Source organism: Empidonax traillii, unplaced genomic scaffold (genome assembly GCF_003031625.1).
Source record: "Empidonax traillii isolate 1590-97213 ecotype Southwest subspecies unplaced genomic scaffold, ASM303162v1 scaffold188:size807701, whole genome shotgun sequence".
NCBI classification, from domain to species: Eukaryota; Metazoa; Chordata; class Aves; order Passeriformes; family Tyrannidae; genus Empidonax; species Empidonax traillii.
This window is the reverse complement of record NW_020955381.1, coordinates 721,488-741,892: the sequence shown is the minus strand read 5'-3', so window position 1 is coordinate 741,892 and position 20,405 is coordinate 721,488. Positions and strand designations below refer to the sequence as shown.

Sequence of the window (20,405 nt, the reverse complement as noted above, 5' to 3'; positions counted from 1 at the left end):
ATTACTTTGGGACCAGAGTTGCTTATGGACTGCAGTGCAAAACTGTCACTGTCTCTATTCCTGAGCATCCTCTTCTCAAACGTTCAGCACCTGCATTGCTGCGGCCTCTGCAGAGCTGCCCTTGGAGCCAACAGGTTTGAACCACGTAAGTAACACCCCCAGCTCTTCCCAGCCTGCAGCCTGAATCTTCTATGTCCCAGATTATCACAGAGTTAACACAAAGCTCCATACTCTTCACCTTTTGCTGTTAACTCTTTTGGAGGATCATCCTTATTTTCTCTGTATTTTTAATCACTGTAGAAAGCAGAGGAGGAGGAAGTCATCCCACTTGGAGCAGCATTACCTCCCATGTACCTTCAGATAGGCAACGATGATAGGACCTGCCAGTTTACAACAGCTCTTTATTTTACTCATATTATAAAACATCATCACTTTAGTTAAACAGTGTTCACCTGTTTCGCATCATGAGCTTTATTTTCTCCTTTATTATAAATACTAACAAATTAACTTTATTTTCCATCAGCAATACCATAAAAACCCAGTCTAACTGGACATATTTTTCAGTGATCCCCTGAAGCAAAAATCCTGAAGAATTTGAAGTAGATCTCTATATTGTATATACACGTAGTTTTTATATATACTTATATCAAAACTCACCATTTCTGTATATCTCTCATTATCGTGATCTTTCACTTAATAAATTATGTCAGCATTATGAAAATATGAACAACCATCTAGTTATTTTGCTGCTTTATAAGATATTTAATAATTGAACAGAGAACTGCAAAATTACATTAATGCAATGGAAAGTCAGGTACATGTTCATTTAAGAATTCCACATGGACTTTTCTTATTCCAAAACTTTTTCCACATTTTAGAAGTCCTTAAAAAGCTTCCAGTAACCTCTTTCTTTGATCACATACACACAAAAAGTTATGATGTGCATATGTGTGTTATACATTACATACCATATGTAATTCTATATATATTTTTAAGCAAATATATGTAACATCCTCTGAATATACATATTGTATGTAATATATATATATACAGAGAGAGAGATACCACAGGTGTGTCACTATGCATTTAGTCATAGAGGTGTATGCATAAATATATATATCTATATGGTAAATTCTTCCTATGGGACTGTTGCACACAATGAGGAACCTGTGAGTAATGCCAGGCTCCTTGGCTTGCCTTTAGAGCGTAATTCACAGAGACTTTTAGTAGGTTGAGCTGTTTATTTTTCATTTGGATTTGTAAAGGAAAGAGCAGACCTCTTATGGAAAAATAAAAGATGGATATTCACTCAAATTAACAGCACAGATTATACATTCTTAAGTGAAACGTGTCCACCACAGAACCTTTGGGTTATGTTTTATTTTTTTAGATAAATATTTACTTATTGAATGAGCTTCTATCAGGAGAACTCTTATTAAAACATTTTAGATTAATTACTCTGCATATTAAAAATACATAATAAAATTCTGAAACTAGTCGCTGCTAAAACGTAGATCTTGGGTCCTGCAAAGATCTGAAGTGTCTGCTTAAACTTACTTACCACTTGAGTAGGTCCACTGAGGGCCTTTATTTTAAGTGCCTATATATTTGCAGAATCAAGACCCTTTATTATTCAAACACTAAATCTGGGATCTCACACCTGGAAACATGCAGTGGTTGCTACCATGACTTATTCCCACCAAGGAGGATGTTACATTTTGCAGTAATACTCTGAGGGTGAGAGAGACTGACTTGAACTCCTGTATAAAAAGTCAAGGTGGGACTGACTCTTTAAACAGCAAAGAGCAATGACTGCAAACAAATCTTCCCAAACACACTACATTTTATTTCCCAAGAAGGCAAACTTTGCTTTATTCATTAATAACTTATAGAGATATATTTCAGGAGAAAAATATGTCTAACATAAAACCAACAGGTAAGTATTTTTTAAAAATGAAATTTGAATTTAAAAATTGCATCGGGACTGAAACTGCATGCTTCACATTTCTCCCACAGTAATTTATTGGCAGCCACATTGTAAAACCCCAGAAAATAGGGGTCTGTGGTTGATAATGCTGACACAGCCTTATGCTGCTGGAGTACATCTCAGTAGAGAGACCACCAGATGCACTTCAGCACACAAGCTGCCAGAAATCCTACAGCTCATCCCTATGTGCTTGTTCTGCTGAAAGATGGTAAATTGATTTAAATTGCCAAAGTTAAAAAAAACTCACCTAAACCAAAAAACAAACAAACACCCCCCAAAAAAACAACCAACCAACCAAACGAAGAACCTCCACCAAAACTGGAACTTGTGCTTCTAGAATGCCCTGACCCAGTTTGCAAAGCACTTCCCCCAATCACCTGGCTTTGGCATCACTTCGCCTCCCTTATTGCATGTTGACCCATCCTGTGGCTGAAGTGTTAGCATGTATGTTGTATAAGTGTATTATTAAAGAAAACTCTTAAAATACTTGGATTTCTGCAAGTTGGATTGGTGAATTTTCCTCATCTCTGGATTATTTCCTCTTGTAGGGTCTAGTGCTACTTTGGTTGAACCCAATGGGGAAAGTCCCACTGATGTCAGTGATGCTGAAGGAGCTGTTTAGACATTTAAAGACCTATCCAGACAACCTCTTTGTGATTCCCTCTCTCACAGTAATTTTTAAAAATGTGCCCATTATCACCAACTGCCAATGTTAAAATTCACTCCTTTTTTTTAATACAAACAACGTTTACCACAAAAATATGAACAGAAAAGCCATCAACTTCTTTGCAGGTTATTACCTATTTGTATGACACAAAAGAAAAAATCATTTACAGTCACAAACTGTACATAGTATTCGGTGGGAGACAGTACATTTGTGGTTTAGAGTAAAAAACTGATTGCTTCGGTGGCAATTAAAGTAATTATTGATGAGATATAAGACTTTAAAATCAAGAAAGGGTGATAATTTGGCTATAGAGACAATCATTGTAATATGCCTAACACAGAGGTTTGGATAGTAGAAAGGTGAGTAGAGGGGTCTGGGGAAGGAAAGACACCATCATGCAGAACAGCACTAGTTCTTGCTCAGTATACTCTTCAGGCTTCTCTCCACTGCTTCATCCAATTCTTCTTCCAGCTCTTCCTTCTTGGACATGGCCAGTTTGGACTGATAATCTTTTACTATTTGGTCTATGTACGGTGCGCTCTGAGTCCCGTGCAGCATCAGTGTCCACTCCTTCAGCACACCCCTCTGGGGCTGGCTGCCCACAAACCCGATCTCCAGAGCCCAGGTGCCTCGGGGGTCTTCCCCCCAAGTGTGTGTGGTCATGAAAGGCCATTTGTCAAAACCCACCTTGGAGTCGTCGTCCCTGGGGCGCCGGCTCAGCAAGATGGACTTTGTTCCCATGGGCGAGGTCATGTTGATGTTGAGGTCGCCCCGCCGGGTGGAATTCACAGTTATAACTGCCTGGACGTGCTCAAGGTATCTCACAAAGTTTTCCTTCCCTTCACATGCATCAGTTGTCAGCGTGAGGACCAGTTTGCCGCTTGGTGGTATCTTTCTGTGGGCCAAAAAGACAATTAAGCAGATTAAAAAAAGGACATACGTGGCACGAAATGGCTTATGCTAAAATTACTGCTGCCTCGAAGAAAAACCCTTTAATATTTTTCTTATTAATACATGGAAAAGTAAGGAGATAATAGTGGCAAACTTAGCCAGAAAGAAAACATTCTCTCTTTAGAAAATGATACCAAAATCTTAATTTGAAAATAATTACAAAGTGTACACCTACACAACGAGAGAAGCAATACAATTGAGAAGGACATACTGCTCTTTAGGAACTATTAACATAAAGTTAAATAAATGGCTTTACTTAACACTCCTATATTGAGTAATTGCATAATAATGTGTATATTCAGTAGAAGAACCATGAGCAGTCAGTCATGTCAGACAGTCTCTTAAATGACAGCAGCAAATGGTTGTCTGGCGCCAGAGGAGCCAGTGGCACAGAATTTCAGTGCTGTCACATTAAAGCCTACATCCTTGTTCTGCTTTGCAAACCAGCACAAACAGGGAATCCCAGCATCAGCTCATTTGAAAAATACTACTCTATGAAGACTTCCATCCTAGGCTGGCTCCTGTACGAGAGCACATACAGCATGGAAACTAGTCTCACGTGTTTACTGAGTTGCCAAAGTGCTGCCTGGCCCAGGAGCTGGGGCAGTCGAGTGCCTTCTAAACCCATTGTGGGCAGGATGCAACTGGCAATTACCACTGCCTCAGAAACTGGCTGGTAAAATACCCAGGAAATGTAAAAATGCTCTGCACCTCTACCATCAGTGCTCTGTGAGCAGTGTGATGGTGTTCTCTGTCTAAAAGAAATAACTGCAAGACAAGAATTACTGCAATCATTAAAAGCGGGACTAAGTCACAAAAGACTCTGGTTACCTTGTCATTGCCATTGTCTTCCAGTGGCTTCTCCCTGATCTCGGTTCTGCAGTTACACTGAGAGCCTTTTGTAAGGGCATTGACCACACTGTGGTAATGAACACCTTCTTTTCAAAAGAAATGAGCACTGTTTTTTTCCCTCTGCTAATAAAATACCGCGTCCTTTAGAGACCAGTGAAAGCATTTCATTCCAGCCTATCTTCCAGGAATTCTTTTCTTCTTGAGATGAGCTCCAGGTATTATGGCTTAGTACAGCACTAATTGGCTCAGGCCAGTCTCTGCTCCCTTTTCATAGAGTATTGCCTTCTTGGGAGTACTTGCAGAGTAAAAAGTCATTCAGATTCAGGTCCTCAAGGCATTTAAACCCTTACCTAAAACTGAAAAATCCGTGTTGTTTTGAGTATTATGGATGCCCTGGAGCAGATGCTGGTGTAACATAAATATTGTACAGCAAAAGTATTCGAGCATCTAATTATAACACCCCTGAGGTATTTACTTTATGTGCCAAAGCACAAGAAAAATGCACTATATGCAGCCAGAGGTGAAGGATCATAATTTCACAGTTGCCATGTGCTTGCAGTTTCTCTGCCTGGGAAGCATCAATCTCGACTCCATCTAAATTCATGTTGTCTCACAGCCTTCTCACACAGTGGACAAAGCTCTGTCAAACACTGCTTCGTTCCCAGGGTTGTGATAAGTTTTATCTCCTCCAGTTAATGGGGAGGGACATCACAGTGTTACTCTTTTCTACCCATCAACACCAAAACCAAAGAAAGAAGAGCAGTGTGGTCCCACTCCATCTCTCTGCAATCAGCCTGACAGCTGCAGACAGCTTTTCTCTGCACCTTCTCAAGTGCTAAAGTTCTCTCAGTTCTCTGAAACACAGGAGAAAAGCCTTGCTCTGTTTCCTCCTTTCCTATTAATCAGGATCCAACACTCTCTGCTTCACTAGACTAATTACTGTGGTCCAGGTGAATTTTCCCAAAGAAACAAAAAGAACCAGGGGTGGTGGAAAAAGCCTGACACTAAGGAGAAGAAGAGGAAGTGGATTTTCCACAGCCTCACAGTGTGCCACTGCCCAATTTATAAATATATATAGATATAATATACTCACTTTTACATGGTGTAGTACCCAGATAGAGATGCGTAGGGGGGCTAACCTCCCCTCCTTCCAGAAGCACACTCCCATGTGCTCCTGTTCCTCCGCTAATGGACTATGATGTCCTAAATCATCTTTGTGTTTCCCTAAAACATCCAGATCCCTCATCAGGAAAAGTTCCTATTGCTAACAAGTGTTTCTACTTTGAATACTAATTGCTTTCAGCACACTGTACATTCTAGGCTGTCAATTATTTCCTGGCCTTTTGCCTAATTGACAGTGCTGCTCTAAAACACACCTCTGTATCAACTACTCACCTACATACATCTACACTGAATTTGTATTTTGTGTACGCAAATATCCATACTTAAATAAACATATGGAGAGCATATATAGAAAATATTACTCCAGCAAGACCAACTAAAAAAAATAACCCAATTATCCACGGCAGAAGTGCAGTGTAGTTTTCATTTCCAAGGAATCTCTGGAGATGCTGAGACTTAATTAGCTTTTTTCACAGTGAAATTCTAAAGATGTAAATGTTGCACTTTGCAATGCTTATTATCTCCTGTCGGTGACATTTTTATTGGGAGACATAAATATTACTGCAGTGCTATTAACATATAGATTTCTCAGGCAAGTAGTGGGAGGGAGGGGGCACCCATACAGCCCACAGAAAGAGATATTCTCTCCACCTCTAGGATGATCTCCATTTCAATAAATGGAGTTGCACTAAAATAAATGAGATTATTTGTCTGCATTCAATTATTAATAAACTAGAGACAGCTCAAAATTAGCTCTCTTCCAGTTGTTTGGTTTGTTTGTTTTTTTTTTTAACCTGTGAACATGTATAGGCCAGATAAATTAAAACTCAGACCTCAGCTGCAGATTCTTGGATCATGAAAATACAAACCCACCTGGAAGGTTGGAGACAAACTCACTCTTTGCCTGGCTGAGTTATGTGCCAGGGTGGCAAACAGTTTTGTTTTCTTTTCCCCAACAGAATAATGATGCCTTCAAAAACGGCACTGAAAAGTCCAATTTCAAATTGTATAGGCGTAAATTGGCATTATTAGGTTAGTATTTCAATTACTTAAATTAAACTACAGCTGTTGCAGTCAATTAGTATTAATTCATTCACTTGTTGAATCATTCACTTTAGCACACGAAGGTAAATCAGAAAATAATCTGACTATCTAGCCTGCAATTAGAGACTTGGAGAGCATAAACCAGGCCCAATTAAAAGCTGTAGTGTTCAAACTGAATCACTGGTACCTGCAGATGATTGTTTCAGTCTTCTGGAGATAAAACTGTCTGCTGGAAAATGTCACAATGAGGTATGACCTGGCTCACAGATATTTCATATGGCAGCAGTTTATGTAATTTACAGTGGCAGCCTCTCAGATTTTCACTTGGGGACAGGCTCTTTACTCACAGAAACTTGAGCACAAACACACCTGAGAGCACCCAGGAGAAATGCTTGTTAACACTACTGGCACTAGCAACGAGTATACAGATGTGCCGTAGAATGTACTCCTAAAGCAAACCAGGAATCAAAAGATTATGTAGTTTTATCAACAACCGTTGATAAAAAATGTTCCATCAATTTATTACTGGTCACATTAGGCTTCCTCAGGCTATGTCTTTGCCAACGTAACTGCGTGTGTGCGATCCCCTAAATGCCTGGAAGAAGCCAAACACACCAGACTATTCACTTACTTGGGTTCCTGTATTGACCCCCCGACACAATGGAATCTCTCAGGGACAGTCTTCCAGTCTTTTGCCATCTTGACCATTGCTCCAGCATCCAGGACACCATAACCAAACAAGTGGTTGAACTCCAGCCCAACGCCGTTCCTACGCCACCGATGAACCTCGTCGTGGAGCTGGTTCCTCTTGGAGGTGAGCACTGTCAGGTGCTGCATGTCCCTCCACGTCAGATCCATGCTGTTGGAAGAGCAACATGGAAAACATAGGGTACAGTATTTCCAAGCAGATATTAGGGAAAGGCTGTGTGCTTTGAGTAAGCCTCTTGGTGAAATCTGCTTCTATGAATAACAGTGAAATTGTATCTATACACATATCAATAACAAAGCTGCCGTTGATTTCAGTGGGAACAAGAATAGGTTTTAATTGTACAGTACTTCTCCAAAATATGTTCCCCAAAACTGCAAAATCATTTCTGATTGTCTCACTTCTTAAAAATAACTGGGTTTAACTATACATTATAGATCCACCGTTCAATTTTTAAGCTAATAAAATGAGTAGGATTTTATACCAGACTCCGACAAAATAAAAATAAAAAGTGATGATGATAAAATTTCACCTAACCTTCCATTTAAATCTTGCCCTCTTCGTTCTGCCTGCCACTCCTGCTTTTCCCAAGGAGTTTCCAAGATTCCCCAAGGAGACCCAGCCTGATGAAGCTGATAAGCTCTAATGATCCAGGTGTATCAGGATTCTGTGGATATGGGTATGCAGGCTGTGGGTGGTTGCAGGTTTGCATTAAAAGGGACGGCAGAGGTTTGTCACCCATGATATACTAGCATGGGATGCAGTCAAGTAACATTTGCCTACGTTCAATGGTCATTTTTCATCAGCAGCTCTTGTCTTCCTGGATGTTCAGTGATTATGATGACAGGAAGGGCACTTATAAGTTATTATTCTGGAAGCTTTAGAACTGACATTCTAATTCTACATAACTAAAGCTATTCCAGTTGGTTTATGATGAACTCTTTCAACATCACAATATGTCTGATTCAAACCATCAACCTAAAAGGATCTGCTTTTCAGCTTTCTGTGCCCCAAGTAATAAGCATGTGTGCATGCTGAATGTACACCAGAATAGCCAATTACTGTCATTTCCCCAAGGTGACACAAGAGAGCTGAAAAGCAGATATCACTTGCATCATTCTTACTGAAATCTTTTAAGAGCTTGCTACGTATCTTAAAGCTGTACTTTCCATTTCACAGGTTGGTCTGGTTTGAGAGACTTGTCAGATGTGTGTCATGCATGAGATGACAGACATACTGCAGGCAAGAACAGTCTGCATGGGAGACTGTCAGACATTCCCAAGAAGGCTAGTGCAGCTCATCCAGGGTAGTTCTGCACAGTACAATTTAAAAGAGCCAGACTGGAAGGAGATAGGAGACACTGACAGCTCCTTCTCTCCCCTGCTGCCTTCTCAGCAAACTCTGGTGCCAGCCAAGGGTATTAGTTTAATTCCTATTCATGATAATTTGGCAGAGTAATCCCAGTCTTTAGGGATAACTCATATGAAAAGGAATAATAATCATTATGGGGATATTTAGGTTCCAGTCCAGTTTAAACATTCAGTGGTCAGAAAATTCATTAAACCTTTATAATTTTATGGCCATATTAATTTATTACGTAGTGGCTGTCCCACTGAATGAGTTTGATAATCGAAGGAATGATTATCCAAAGTTAAACACTTGGCCTGTATTTTATGTGTATAAAACTGAAAAATGAGACTTGGCCCAAGTCATGCTCTAAACACAACAATCATTGCTCTGCTAATGGTGTAAACTTGGCCTCCCCTGCCAAATCTTTATTATTTTGCTCTGTTGAAGGAAACTACATACACAGGGCTCACTTCATGCCATGGTTACAGCAACTGAAGCTGTGAAACTGAGCAAAAGTTGCCTCAATTCATGAAATAATTTAACACATAGTAAAAGGATGGCATAAGTTACTGTAAGGAAAACTTTTCTTAATCAATAGACAAGAAGATAATTATTCTGAAATATACAAGAGGGCTCCAGTTTTGTGAATAGCATGGAGATAGTAAAATGACAATGGATATTTATTCCTTCACATAACAGAGCAATTAGGTAACACAGAAACAAATTATCAGTGACAGGTTGAGAAAACAAAGAAAACATTCCCCACCACCACTGCCAAAAAATATTGTGGAACTGACTGTCACTTGATGACACAGGCGCCAAATACAGACAACTTGGAAAAGAGTTAATCAAATTTATAGAAGACCAATCTGCCTGTGGCTATTAAACAGGATAGTCTGACTCCTTTCTCACCAAACCACTCTTGCTGAAAGATTACTCTTAATCCCTGTTTGTTGCCCCCTGCCTAAGAATCTCTCATTGCAGACAGTGCCAGATGAACTCCTGTCTGATACAAAAGGCTCATTCTTATGTTTTGTGAGCTGGGCATTTCACACAGGACATGTGGAGAAATGAAATAATCTCCAAACAGTGCAAGACAAGTCCCTGGAAGCAGCGGGTGGTGAGGACACAGAGAGCGAGCCAGCCAGCCAGAATGTATCTGCCATACAGCTTTGGCAAGACTGTCGCTCCATCTGTAAGTCACCACGCACATCACTGCTGCAGCAGGCAGCTCGTGAGCCGCTCACTCCAGCCCCACGCCACAGCCAGCCAAGTGAAATGATGAACACCATTAAACAAACCGCAGGCCCTCTCCTCCCTAGAGCTCCCAAGGAATTTCCCAACAGCGTACTTTGCCTCCAGGGCCAGGGCGAACACTCCGGCTGCTTCGGGGGCAGCTGCAGACGTGCCCGAGTGGCGCAGGGTGCAGTTGCCATACAAATCCGTCGTGGCCTGCAACGACATTAGATGTAATTAATGAAACAAGCTATTCCACTTTCCTTGCAGCTACAGACTCAGAAAAATGCAGAAAGAGGTGTCTGTGCCCTTGCTCTTTAGATTAATTGTGTGTTTGAGCCCATGATCTGTTTTCTTCTTTGGAACAGCGTATCGGTTTCAAACCACGGTGAGACGTGGTTACAGAGGGTGTGAATGCAAGAGCAAGCCATGAGGTAGTAAACCAATGTTCATTATCACTCATGAATACATACAGATGGCCTTTATTTCTTACAAAACACATTTTAACCAAAGACCTTAAATTCCTTTGTATTGATCAGAGGGATTTGAAACTAGAATTGTTAACAGTATTGAGCTCTCTAACACCTGTGCAACTCCAGAACCAGCAGCAGTACCAGGCTACTGTCTTCTATGCAGATTAGCCACTAGAAGAGACCAGAAGAAAACCTTAGAAATCCATTTTATGGCAGTAATTACAAACGTGCCACAGATCATCATGGCTGATATCAGCACAGAGCTGATATCAAGACAGAAACCAATGGTTTTCTGTCTGCTACTCCACATGGGCATTTAGGACTGTACAATATGTCTTTGGGGTTTGAGACAGGGCCATGGAAAATGTATAACAGCTTTTGGCAAAAACTAACCTTAAGATACACCACCTGAATTTTCCACCCTGTGAATTGGATTATGTCTTGGCTGGTCTGCAGGTGCTGAAGAGCAGTGATCACTATGGTGGAAGAGAATCCCAAATACACTGGAACAGAAACTGCCTGTCTTCCAGCTGTAGGTATGGCCCAGCAGGGGACTTCATTATGATGCTCAGCACTGCTCAACAGGAGGTTCTGGGTGATCTGAACCCCCTAAAGTCCTCTGTGAGTGACTAAATGTCTATTTGCTCTGTGCTGCTTGTACAGCAGAAGTCTGCCAGTACAAGTAAACAAGATCTCAGATGTTAACACTTTCAATTTAGATTTTTACAGAGACCTTTTGTCATACTGTCCTCTGGGAAGAGGAGCATTGAACTTCTGAATCTGGTATCTGACAAAGAAAAGCACCAACTTTCCTTTGAAGGTCTAAGAGATGGAAGATCATTGCTGTTTTCAGTATTAATCCCACCTCTCTTCAGCTGACAGTTTTGGCACCATCACATAGTGCAGATGAGAAAATATCCATCTCAACAAAGAACCATCTGCTGCTCCAAAGCACACAGAGTTGCAATAGGTCAAGGGAGTGCACAGAGACAGCACCAACAGCACAATAGTACCAGGACTCACCACACCAGCCTCTGGATTTCTCTTCCTGCCATTACTAAAGGTGGAGGCCAGGGTTGAAGAGCAGCTTTCATCGTACAGAGCTGTCCTTCCATCGTTTATGGCAGAATTGATGGAGATTGTCCACATGCTTGAGGCATAACCATCGCAGTTACAGTCGTCATAGCTGCCCCCGTCTCCAGAGGCCCAGACATAGATGCTGCCTTTGCCACCCCGGCCCTGTGAAGGGGGAAAATCGACCCTCTTGAGTCAAACTGCCAAGAGCAGCTACATTAACCTGCACATCTAACTGTAAAGCTGTGTGCCCGTAAAGCAGAAAACTGGCCCAACCAAAATATACGTCAACCTTAAGCTGAAAATACATGGACTTACGCAGGTTATTAAATCCAGGTAACTGGCAGCCTCAGCCAGTTCTGCAGCCTTGTGTACACGGAGCACTTCCATTTATCTCCTGGTTTGCTTCATGCCCTGAAGGCTCCCGTGCCAGGCACGAAGACATTTTATGGATTCATTAGTATTTATGTCAAGGTCTAAGTGCTATGAGGAAAGTGTTCCTTTAAAAGAGATACCGGTCATCTCACAGGCTGGGTTTGTAAGATGCAGTTAGATTCAGGCAATGGTTAAAAAGCTCTACTGGCACCTTTTTCTCTCAATAGATTCCCCACACCCCTCCTGCCATCCCCCAAAGCTGTTTTTCTGACAAACCAGCGTCTAGTTTTAAGGAGAAAATAAAGTTATGAGACCATATAAATACTCTAAAGAAAAATGGTTCAGCAGTTACACTGACATGAACAGGAGAGACTGAAGCTGAAGGGCAGCTATAAAGGCTTCCCATTAGCTAAAGGAAAGAAATCTGTATCCTCTCCAGAACTTCCACATAGATAGTGGGTGAGAAGGGATCAGCTCAGCTGCCTCTAATCTCACTCTCAGAAAGAGGTAGGAGCTGCCTGGAAGAGAGTTAGACCTGAGAAAGATCAGGGCAACTGAACCCAAAGCTCAGATCTCCCACTGATTCCAGCACAGCCATCATTTCTCTCTATGTTTAGTCCACTGTAATCCAACATTTACTTCCAAAAGCACCAGAAGGGTGCAAGGCCTGAATTTAACATGCTGTTTATATGCACTGGGCAAAAGATTAAAAAATTTCTTCTGGCCTCCTGATTGCCCAGCATGGAATGGAAGTTAAAGAATATATAAACTTAGTAACCTGCAACGGTATTTTAATAGGGAACCTTTTCTCTCAGGATTTTAAATCAAATCTGAGCTCCCAGCAGTAGCTTCTATTTTTCATCGCACCCCACTGAACAAGAGCAACCTCATTATTTCAAGCATGTTAGTGAGTTGCATTACAATCCACTGAACTGCACAGCAGGTTTGCTGCCACTGGGGTATATAACATCTCAGGACATAGATTTTCATAATAAAGATAATGACTATGAAAAAGCTCACTGAAATCCATCTAAGAACTCCCACGAAGACCTGAGATCAGTCATTTGAGTTTCAAGGGAGGATGATACCGTTGCAAAAATCTATCCTTTAGTAACAAAATCATTCCAGCAATTTATTAAAAAAAGAAAAAAAAAAAACCCAGTATAACAAGATCAGTTATGTCTTTTTTGCCTTTGACTTTTTCCATATCCCACCTTGTGCTCTGACTGGCATTAACCTACAGGGCTCACACCTGGCCTTTGAATTGTCTTCAGAGGCTACACCCTAAGCTTGTCACCACCATGCCCATATACACCACCACACCACTTTGCAATCATCTGCCTGCTCTGGACAGTCTCTTTCCCAAAAAAAAAAAAAAAACAAGCAGCAGTCCAGTGCAGAAGGTAGGAGGCTGCTGGTGCCAGGAGTAGGAATTTGACATGTATAGATCCATTCTTAACTAACCTTTTCCTTCGAATGGTTTTACAGAGAGCAAAACCACTTCAGTTTCATGTGAGAAATTCATCAAAGTTGCTAACAAAAAGTTAACCTCTGCAGGGTCCAGCACAGAGAAACAGACTTAGCTCTGTTCAGCACGTATGTTCTGTGCTGCCAAGTGTTTTACCCCATGGATGGGATTTGTGACAGAATGGCTGAAAAAGGGTGTAGCAGATTGCTGGTGTGGAACAGGGGGAACTGAAACTCTGGGGCAGGTTTTATGCACATAATTACTGTAACTTGAGCATGGCCTCAAGTTATCACTTTCATGGGAGACACATCCACAAGTGGAGCTTAGTGTCAAAACCTATAATTCACTTCTTAATACTCTAATTTCAATCACCTTTCCTTCCTAGCCAGGACTGGAAAGAGGAACAAACACTACTGGAATAAACAGTTAGCAGCCCAAGTGCGTTATTTCTTATATGTCCCACAGACAGACCTGCAGCAGTGGGACAGTTTGTACGGTGTCCTCAGGCATCATGGAATTTCCCAGGCAGAAATCTATGGCTTCAGGGGAAGTGAATTTTCAGTTCTCTGGATGGCAGTAGTCTAAACTGATCTAGTCCTGATCTAGAGGGTGGAATCCCTGTTCCCGAACAGGGCAAGGGCCCTTCCAACCCAAATCATTCTATGCTGAAACAGAAAATAAAACCCATTTGGGTCAACTGAGCATCATATTTAAAGCAAACTGAAAACTCCTATTTGCATCTCAACCTTATATGAACCTAAAAAACTTCAGAGGTGTCACTTAGGCTGCTGTACATTTGGACCAAAAATAGGACTGGAGAAGGCAGTAGTAAAATAGACTATAAATACCAGGGGGATCCTGAAGGAAGAGTCAGGAAGGAGAGAGAACACCGGCAAGACAGTAAGGTACATTTTAGAGTATCTTTCCTTCAGAATCCTGTAGAAACCTACTCATTTCCCTCAAAAGTGATGCAAGCCTGGCACTCGCCATTCTGAGACACCTGAAGGTGTCAGAGCTGAAAATGGATCTTGGTGCGTTTAGCTCCAGAGAGGCCCACCTCCCAATTCAGGCTAAACCAGAATCAAATCTTGGGCAAAGCTACATGCTTGGTAACTCCTGGACAGCTCCTGAGAAGTTCTCTTCGAGAAAACAGCACGTTTTCTATTTCCAGTGTCCCTCGTGGGATGTTGCGCTACCAGCAAAAAATATCCCTGAGAAATTTTCTTACCCCTTTTCTTATCTTCCACAAGTCCATAATCCCGGAAAGACTTCTTTACTGAACTACCTTGCAAAAGTGAGCTGGCAGGGGACTACAGTCTGTTTCGCTTTATGTAACCTGAGGCATATCTTGAACTGATTTTTTTCCCCTTATTACTGGTGTTCATTCACCATGCTTGCTGGGCTAGTGCCTAAGTCAGTGTCTCCTGAAGTTTTAAGTGCTAGATCACACTTTCCAGAGAAAAATGGGTGGTATTTGACAAATAAATCTCCTCCAGCTTCCCTGAACTTTCCCAACAAGGCTGGCAAGCTCCCATGTGAGTAACAGCAAGGCCTCTAACATGACACAGCCTCTGCAGTGGCTCCTACAGCATGTTTCTCGTGCCCTTTGGCTTTGGCCTAATCCTTCAGTCATAGACCAGGATTAACAGTTTCCAACCAATAAAGCAAAGAACAGGCTCCTGCCCTGGAAAGCCAAGTACCAGGGAAGGACAGAATCAGGACACCAGCAGGCAGGTGGGAGCAGGATAAGAAGGAAAAAAAGCAGCACCTGACTACGAAGAGATATTATTTTAGGTGCAGTGACATTTCAGGATAAGGATGGCCAAATGGTTTGCTGATGTTTATGGACTACTTCTGTGGAAGCAAGTGCAGATGGAGAACATTTGAAAAAAAAACATGAAAAATTACAGAACTGAAAACTGCTTTTTGTAACAAATTCAAAGCACATATTATTTTATAAGCATCTTTCTTTTTGCATGAAATATGATAGCTATTTTGTGATTCTTCCTCCTAAAAAAACAGAAGTGTTTCAGCACCTACTATATAATTGAATAGCAATTTATTACCATTTTTCCTGCTATGGTAAGAGATAGGCTGGTTATCCGGTAAAAGCAAAAAATTATACAGCTTCTTCATACATTTGTCATGGGTCCTACTGACTGACTCAGTTTCCCTCCCCTGTTAACGTTGACTGTATTTTCCTCTGACAAGAGCATTCCTTTCTCTTCATGACTAAATTATTTAAAAATCCTTACTTGTTTTGAGATTAAAAACTGCTTCCTTTAGATTGCTCATTACTGCAGAAAGTGTAGTTTGCGTCCCAAGCAGGCAACACAAACCGTCATCGTGTCCCCAGGCTGGGACACACCAAGACAAGGACAGACTGGAAGAGCTGTGGGACCATTTTCCTGCTGCCATGACCTGATGGGGAGCATTGCATGAGGCTCCCAAGACTTCCAGGAGACTACACAGAGACCTTGCTCTACCTTGGTCTCCCCACACTTCCTGCGCACCATCAGTCTAACTACTGGAGCCAGCTGGAGTCAGTGAGTCCTTGGCATCCCTGAACTGCTGCTCATTTTTTGCACTCACAGGTTTTTCTGGAGCCTTCCTGCATCCCTGACATAAGCCCTTGCTCTCCTGGCTCCTCCAGCTGCCAGGCTGATTTGCCCAGAGCAATCTGGCTGCCTGTGTCTTCCCTGGACCCCTTTGCTCCTTTCCTATACTCATTTCTTGGGCACTGTCAAAACCTAAAGCAAAATCTGCCTGAGACCAGCCAAGCAATCTCAATTTCACCTCACAGACACCAGAGTTTTAAGCAGGAAATATATTTGGATAGCCAAAGTTTGCCACCACACAGGTCCAGTGGAACAGCTCAGCTGAATGCCTCAGCACTTCTCCCACATCCAGCCCCTTCTGAAAGCCTGGAGCTGCTGAACTGCATCCCTGGAAAAGCCCAGGATGCCTGGTCTGCCTAGCACAGCCACAAGACACAGAGTTCAGCTCAGAAGAAATAGCAGCTGGGTTATCCTCCTCAAATTCACCACTGCTGAAGGCTGTGTCGCTTCTCTGCTGTCCTGTCTAACCTTCTGGCATTCAGTGGAGGAGGAAAGGTTGTTTTGGCAGGAGCAAGAGCTCAGTTCAACACTTGGCTGCTGTGCAGAGGATAACTGTCACTTGGAACCATGTTTCAGTCACGCTTCTCCTGTTTTTGTCCCTTTCACATTTTGCTGTCTTCAATAACTGGCTGCAGTTCCTCCTAACAGATTTCTGAAACTATTTGGGTCAAGTAATAATCACCCAAGTCCAAAAGACTGCTGCATTTGAGATTCTCAAAAACCCTAAGCCCTATCATTTGTAAACCCTAACAAAAGGCTTCATGTAACTTATTTTAGACTTGATCACAGAAGAGTACTGAACTCACATCCAGCAGCCTACAATTAATTGCATAATTGTCAATACCTCCTTTAGCTAAAAATAATGCTTGAGCCATTTTGTACATCTCAATTATTGTTGAAATTGGATGGACTTCTCTTGGCCAAGAGAAATGAAAGGAAAATTACACTTTTGCTGAAGAGAGGCAGCATTAGGTTTCAATTAGGGTTCAGTCTAGCAGGGAAATGGGGAGGGAACTTTGAAAACGCTGAGGCAAACCCTTTTAATTAGCCATTCTTTTTTTTTTGTTGTTGGATGCTGGGCTGCATACCACAAGTAATAATGCATTTATTCTAGTCCAACAATTCCACAGGCCTAATTCTGGTATCAATAACATTTGAAAAAAACCCATCTCATCCTCTTAGTATTTCTGAGCTAAACTGTCATTGATAAAAAAGACTAAACACCCAATTTACTTTCTACCAATGACAAAGCTGGCTTCCCCACCCAGAGCTCCCAATTGGTGTGATAAGCTCTGTCCTCACAGCTTCTCCTGTGGCTCTGCCAGCATTGTTCAAAGGTTTCCAGCTTACAGAATCAGCCTTGCTGGGAGACTAAAGCACATATCTGCTGAGGTGTGGCACAGAAATTAGGCAAAAAAAACACTCCTGGAGTCAGAATGAGAGAGCAAAATCTACATTTTGAGGCTACATTATTGTCATGCCACCTTAGGAAACAGTAATTTACATGTCAATGAAGAAAATATTTATTATTTGGAGCTTACAAATATTGCCACACTGGCCCAACCTATTGATGCAGCAGCCTTCTGCTCCTTATGTGACAGTCATTTGAGTCTTTGTGAAGGGCAATATTTAACCCTTTTACAGGCCTATACAAAGCCCAAACCCACAACAAGCAAGGTCCTCAGCTGACCAGGGCATCCCTGAGGAAGCCAGTCTCACAAAAGACATTAGTGGGGGTTGAGATTAGTCCCCAACCTGTCTTAAAGAGGCACATGTCCATTCCCTGAGCTGTGGCAGGAGAGCAAACTCCCACAGACTGATGTGTCCAAACCTGGGTCATGTACTCAGTCAGAAGTCCACGCATCCTGTCACCGGGCTGGAAAAGCTGGTCATGCTGTTCTACAAAAGCCTGAAAACACCCTTGTCAAACGAACTGGGCTCAGAATTCAAAGAAGATGCAACATACTCACGTGGGGTTTTAATAAGGTTTGATTTTATCTTACATAAATAAGACAAGGCATGGAATTATAATGCATATTTCAGACATGATGGCAATATAATGGTAAAGGGCTCCCAAGCTGTAAAGAAGCTTGTTGGGCTCACTCAGAAATGGAGTAATCAGATGGTTCCCAGATCATAAGCTAATTTCCATGTCCTCATTTGGCTGCTGAGCAAATAAAATGATGTTAGAGATATCTAACTGCATATACTTCATTAACGTGCCATCTTCAGCATATTTTAAAGTACAATAACACAATGTCTGTGCCCTTGGAGAGAGGCAAATGAGAAATATTTCCTTTCATTTATAACAATGTCCTTTCTTCTTTCATTGGGAGTCCAATTACAAAACCATGATGAGATTATAAATTCTGAATACTGCTCCCCTGACAATTTGTACTTGGGCAGCATTTTCTTAGGTAGAACCATATTATGGAAGCAATAATGTTTTCACCAGCACAAGCACGAATGGATTATGCCTTATATATTCTGGCTGAGCCAGTGAAGTCTCAAGGAATTAATTCTGTCCATGAGCAATCCCTCGCAACCTACTAATATAAAAGCCTCCATCATAAAAATTCAATAGATAGAAACCAGCTTAGCTGATTATTTCTTTTTATTGCCTTAAATTCCAATAACTGAAGCTGGAAAGAACTGGACTCACAAAATGGCAAATAAGAAATGTTTACTGGACACTGCATTAAAGACAGGATGTACCATAAAACATGAGTGGAATTAGATCTTGACCTAAGTTGCCTTTTCTTGTTTAAGATGACTGCTGATACAATTCTGGATGCAAAGTACCAATAATCAAAAAGTCTCTATTTAAGAGAGATGTGGTATCACAGGATTTCCATCTACCATCCCCTACCTCCCTCTCAAAGCTGTCCAGCCCCAAAGTGGGTAAGCACAGCTCAGACAAGGGATATGAAAACTACTCACTATTGCTTTGTCCAGTCATACTATACATACAGTGAGTGCAACGCCCCCTCATTAGGCAGGTACTGGATACTCGCAAGTTTCAACCTAGTCTTTAAAAACCACAACTTTAAACAAGCTGTATTAGGTCTTTTTCAATTACATTTCAAATACATATTTTCTAGCAGCTGAAATGTGCATTAGGTGAGGGTGTTCATCAGTGTCACACCAGTGCCAGTAATTGCCAAACTCTTGTGGACATTTGTGTGTCAGAAACTCTTTCAATCCCTATTCTCAAGCACCTGCTAATTCAGCTGTGAGCTCATTTATCTTTGCAGTTCAACTACCACTACTCAGTGATCCAGTCAAGCTGCTGACTCTTACCTCTGACCTAAAACCATGAGATAGCCCAGTGAAGCCAGATTGCAACAAAAAAATGATTGGGATTGTGTCTTACTAACAAAAAGCAGCTTGAGTCCCTTTCCCAAGACCTTCTGATTACCTGTGTTATGCTGACACCAAGTTCATGCACACACCACCCCTCTTGTGTTCAGCCTTAGAAATTAGTAATTAGAGGAGCCTATAAAGGAGTTGCCAGCGTGAGGGGCGGATTTTGCTCTCCTTAATTATTCTATTGTAGTGCTGCCTCTATTCATGCTATTTACCTTCCATGCAAACAGAACACCAAAGTGAAGGTATGACTAAGACAGAAGGCATGGATGAGCTTAACACATGCCAGGAATGGGTTACGGAAGTGGAAAGGTATGAAAATGGAATCGGAGAATAATTTGGGTTGGTAGGGACCATTTAAAGGTCATCTAGTCCAATGCAATGAGCAGGGACATCTTCAACTAGAGGAAGAAGATATATCAGATATAGAACATATGTCAGCTTCAAGCTACAAAACGAGACTTATTAACAGGAAGTTTCACAGTTTCTGCAATTTTCATCATCTTGTCATTATCAGGTGACTAGTTACCCCCACATCTCAGCAGCTCTGGAGGGAGGACTTCTAAAGGACATGACAGTGGAATGGAGTTTGGGGGAAGGATTAAAGTCTTGTCAGTGAGTTTCTCCCAAGTGTGGTGGCAACAAGGTAAATGTTCTATTTGTGTTTGTCAGCTCAGTTCAACTGCATATTCCCTGTAAGAATTTTGTATCATTCCTACTTACTGATTTTTAGTTTATTGCATTAGCAGCAAGGATATTAATCTTGCTCCATGAAAGAGATCTTAGATTGTCTTCTAGGACATTTGGAAGCATTGCTTTTAGTTTAAGAACACATTTTTATTCTCAGCATGTTGCTTCCTCCCTGCCAATATTTCAGCTTCATCATTAATTCGTGAACCATCACTGTGGTGAGAATCAGCTCTAGGCTGATAAGAAAAATTCCTACATTTATTTGTCTCAGTTTATAAAAGATCCTTTTTAATAAACAGGAGGGTTACTTTGAAAAACGATCATAAATTAGATTTACATTTGTACAGTCAATAGAGAATTTGATGCATATATTATAGACCTAAACTAGGTAAAAGGGTATTATATCAAAGGCTTGTTAGTCTTCCT

At 41.4% G+C, this 20,405-nt stretch overlaps 1 protein-coding gene across 1 annotated transcript in view; it reads right to left on the bottom strand.

Moving 5' to 3' along the window:
- Window positions 1-383: 383 nt before the first annotated feature.
- Window positions 384-20,405, bottom strand: part of PCSK2 (proprotein convertase subtilisin/kexin type 2) — a 100,365-nt gene continuing 80,343 nt past the window's right edge. The window contains exons 9-12 of the mRNA XM_027886514.1: window positions 11,412-11,627; window positions 10,031-10,131; window positions 7,255-7,482; window positions 384-3,549 (exon numbers count right to left, since the gene is read on the bottom strand). Of these exons, the coding sequence (XP_027742315.1) occupies window positions 3,063-3,549; window positions 7,255-7,482; window positions 10,031-10,131; window positions 11,412-11,627 (1,032 nt within the window). The 3' untranslated portion in view covers window positions 384-3,062. The remainder of the gene's footprint in view (window positions 3,550-7,254; window positions 7,483-10,030; window positions 10,132-11,411; window positions 11,628-20,405) is intronic.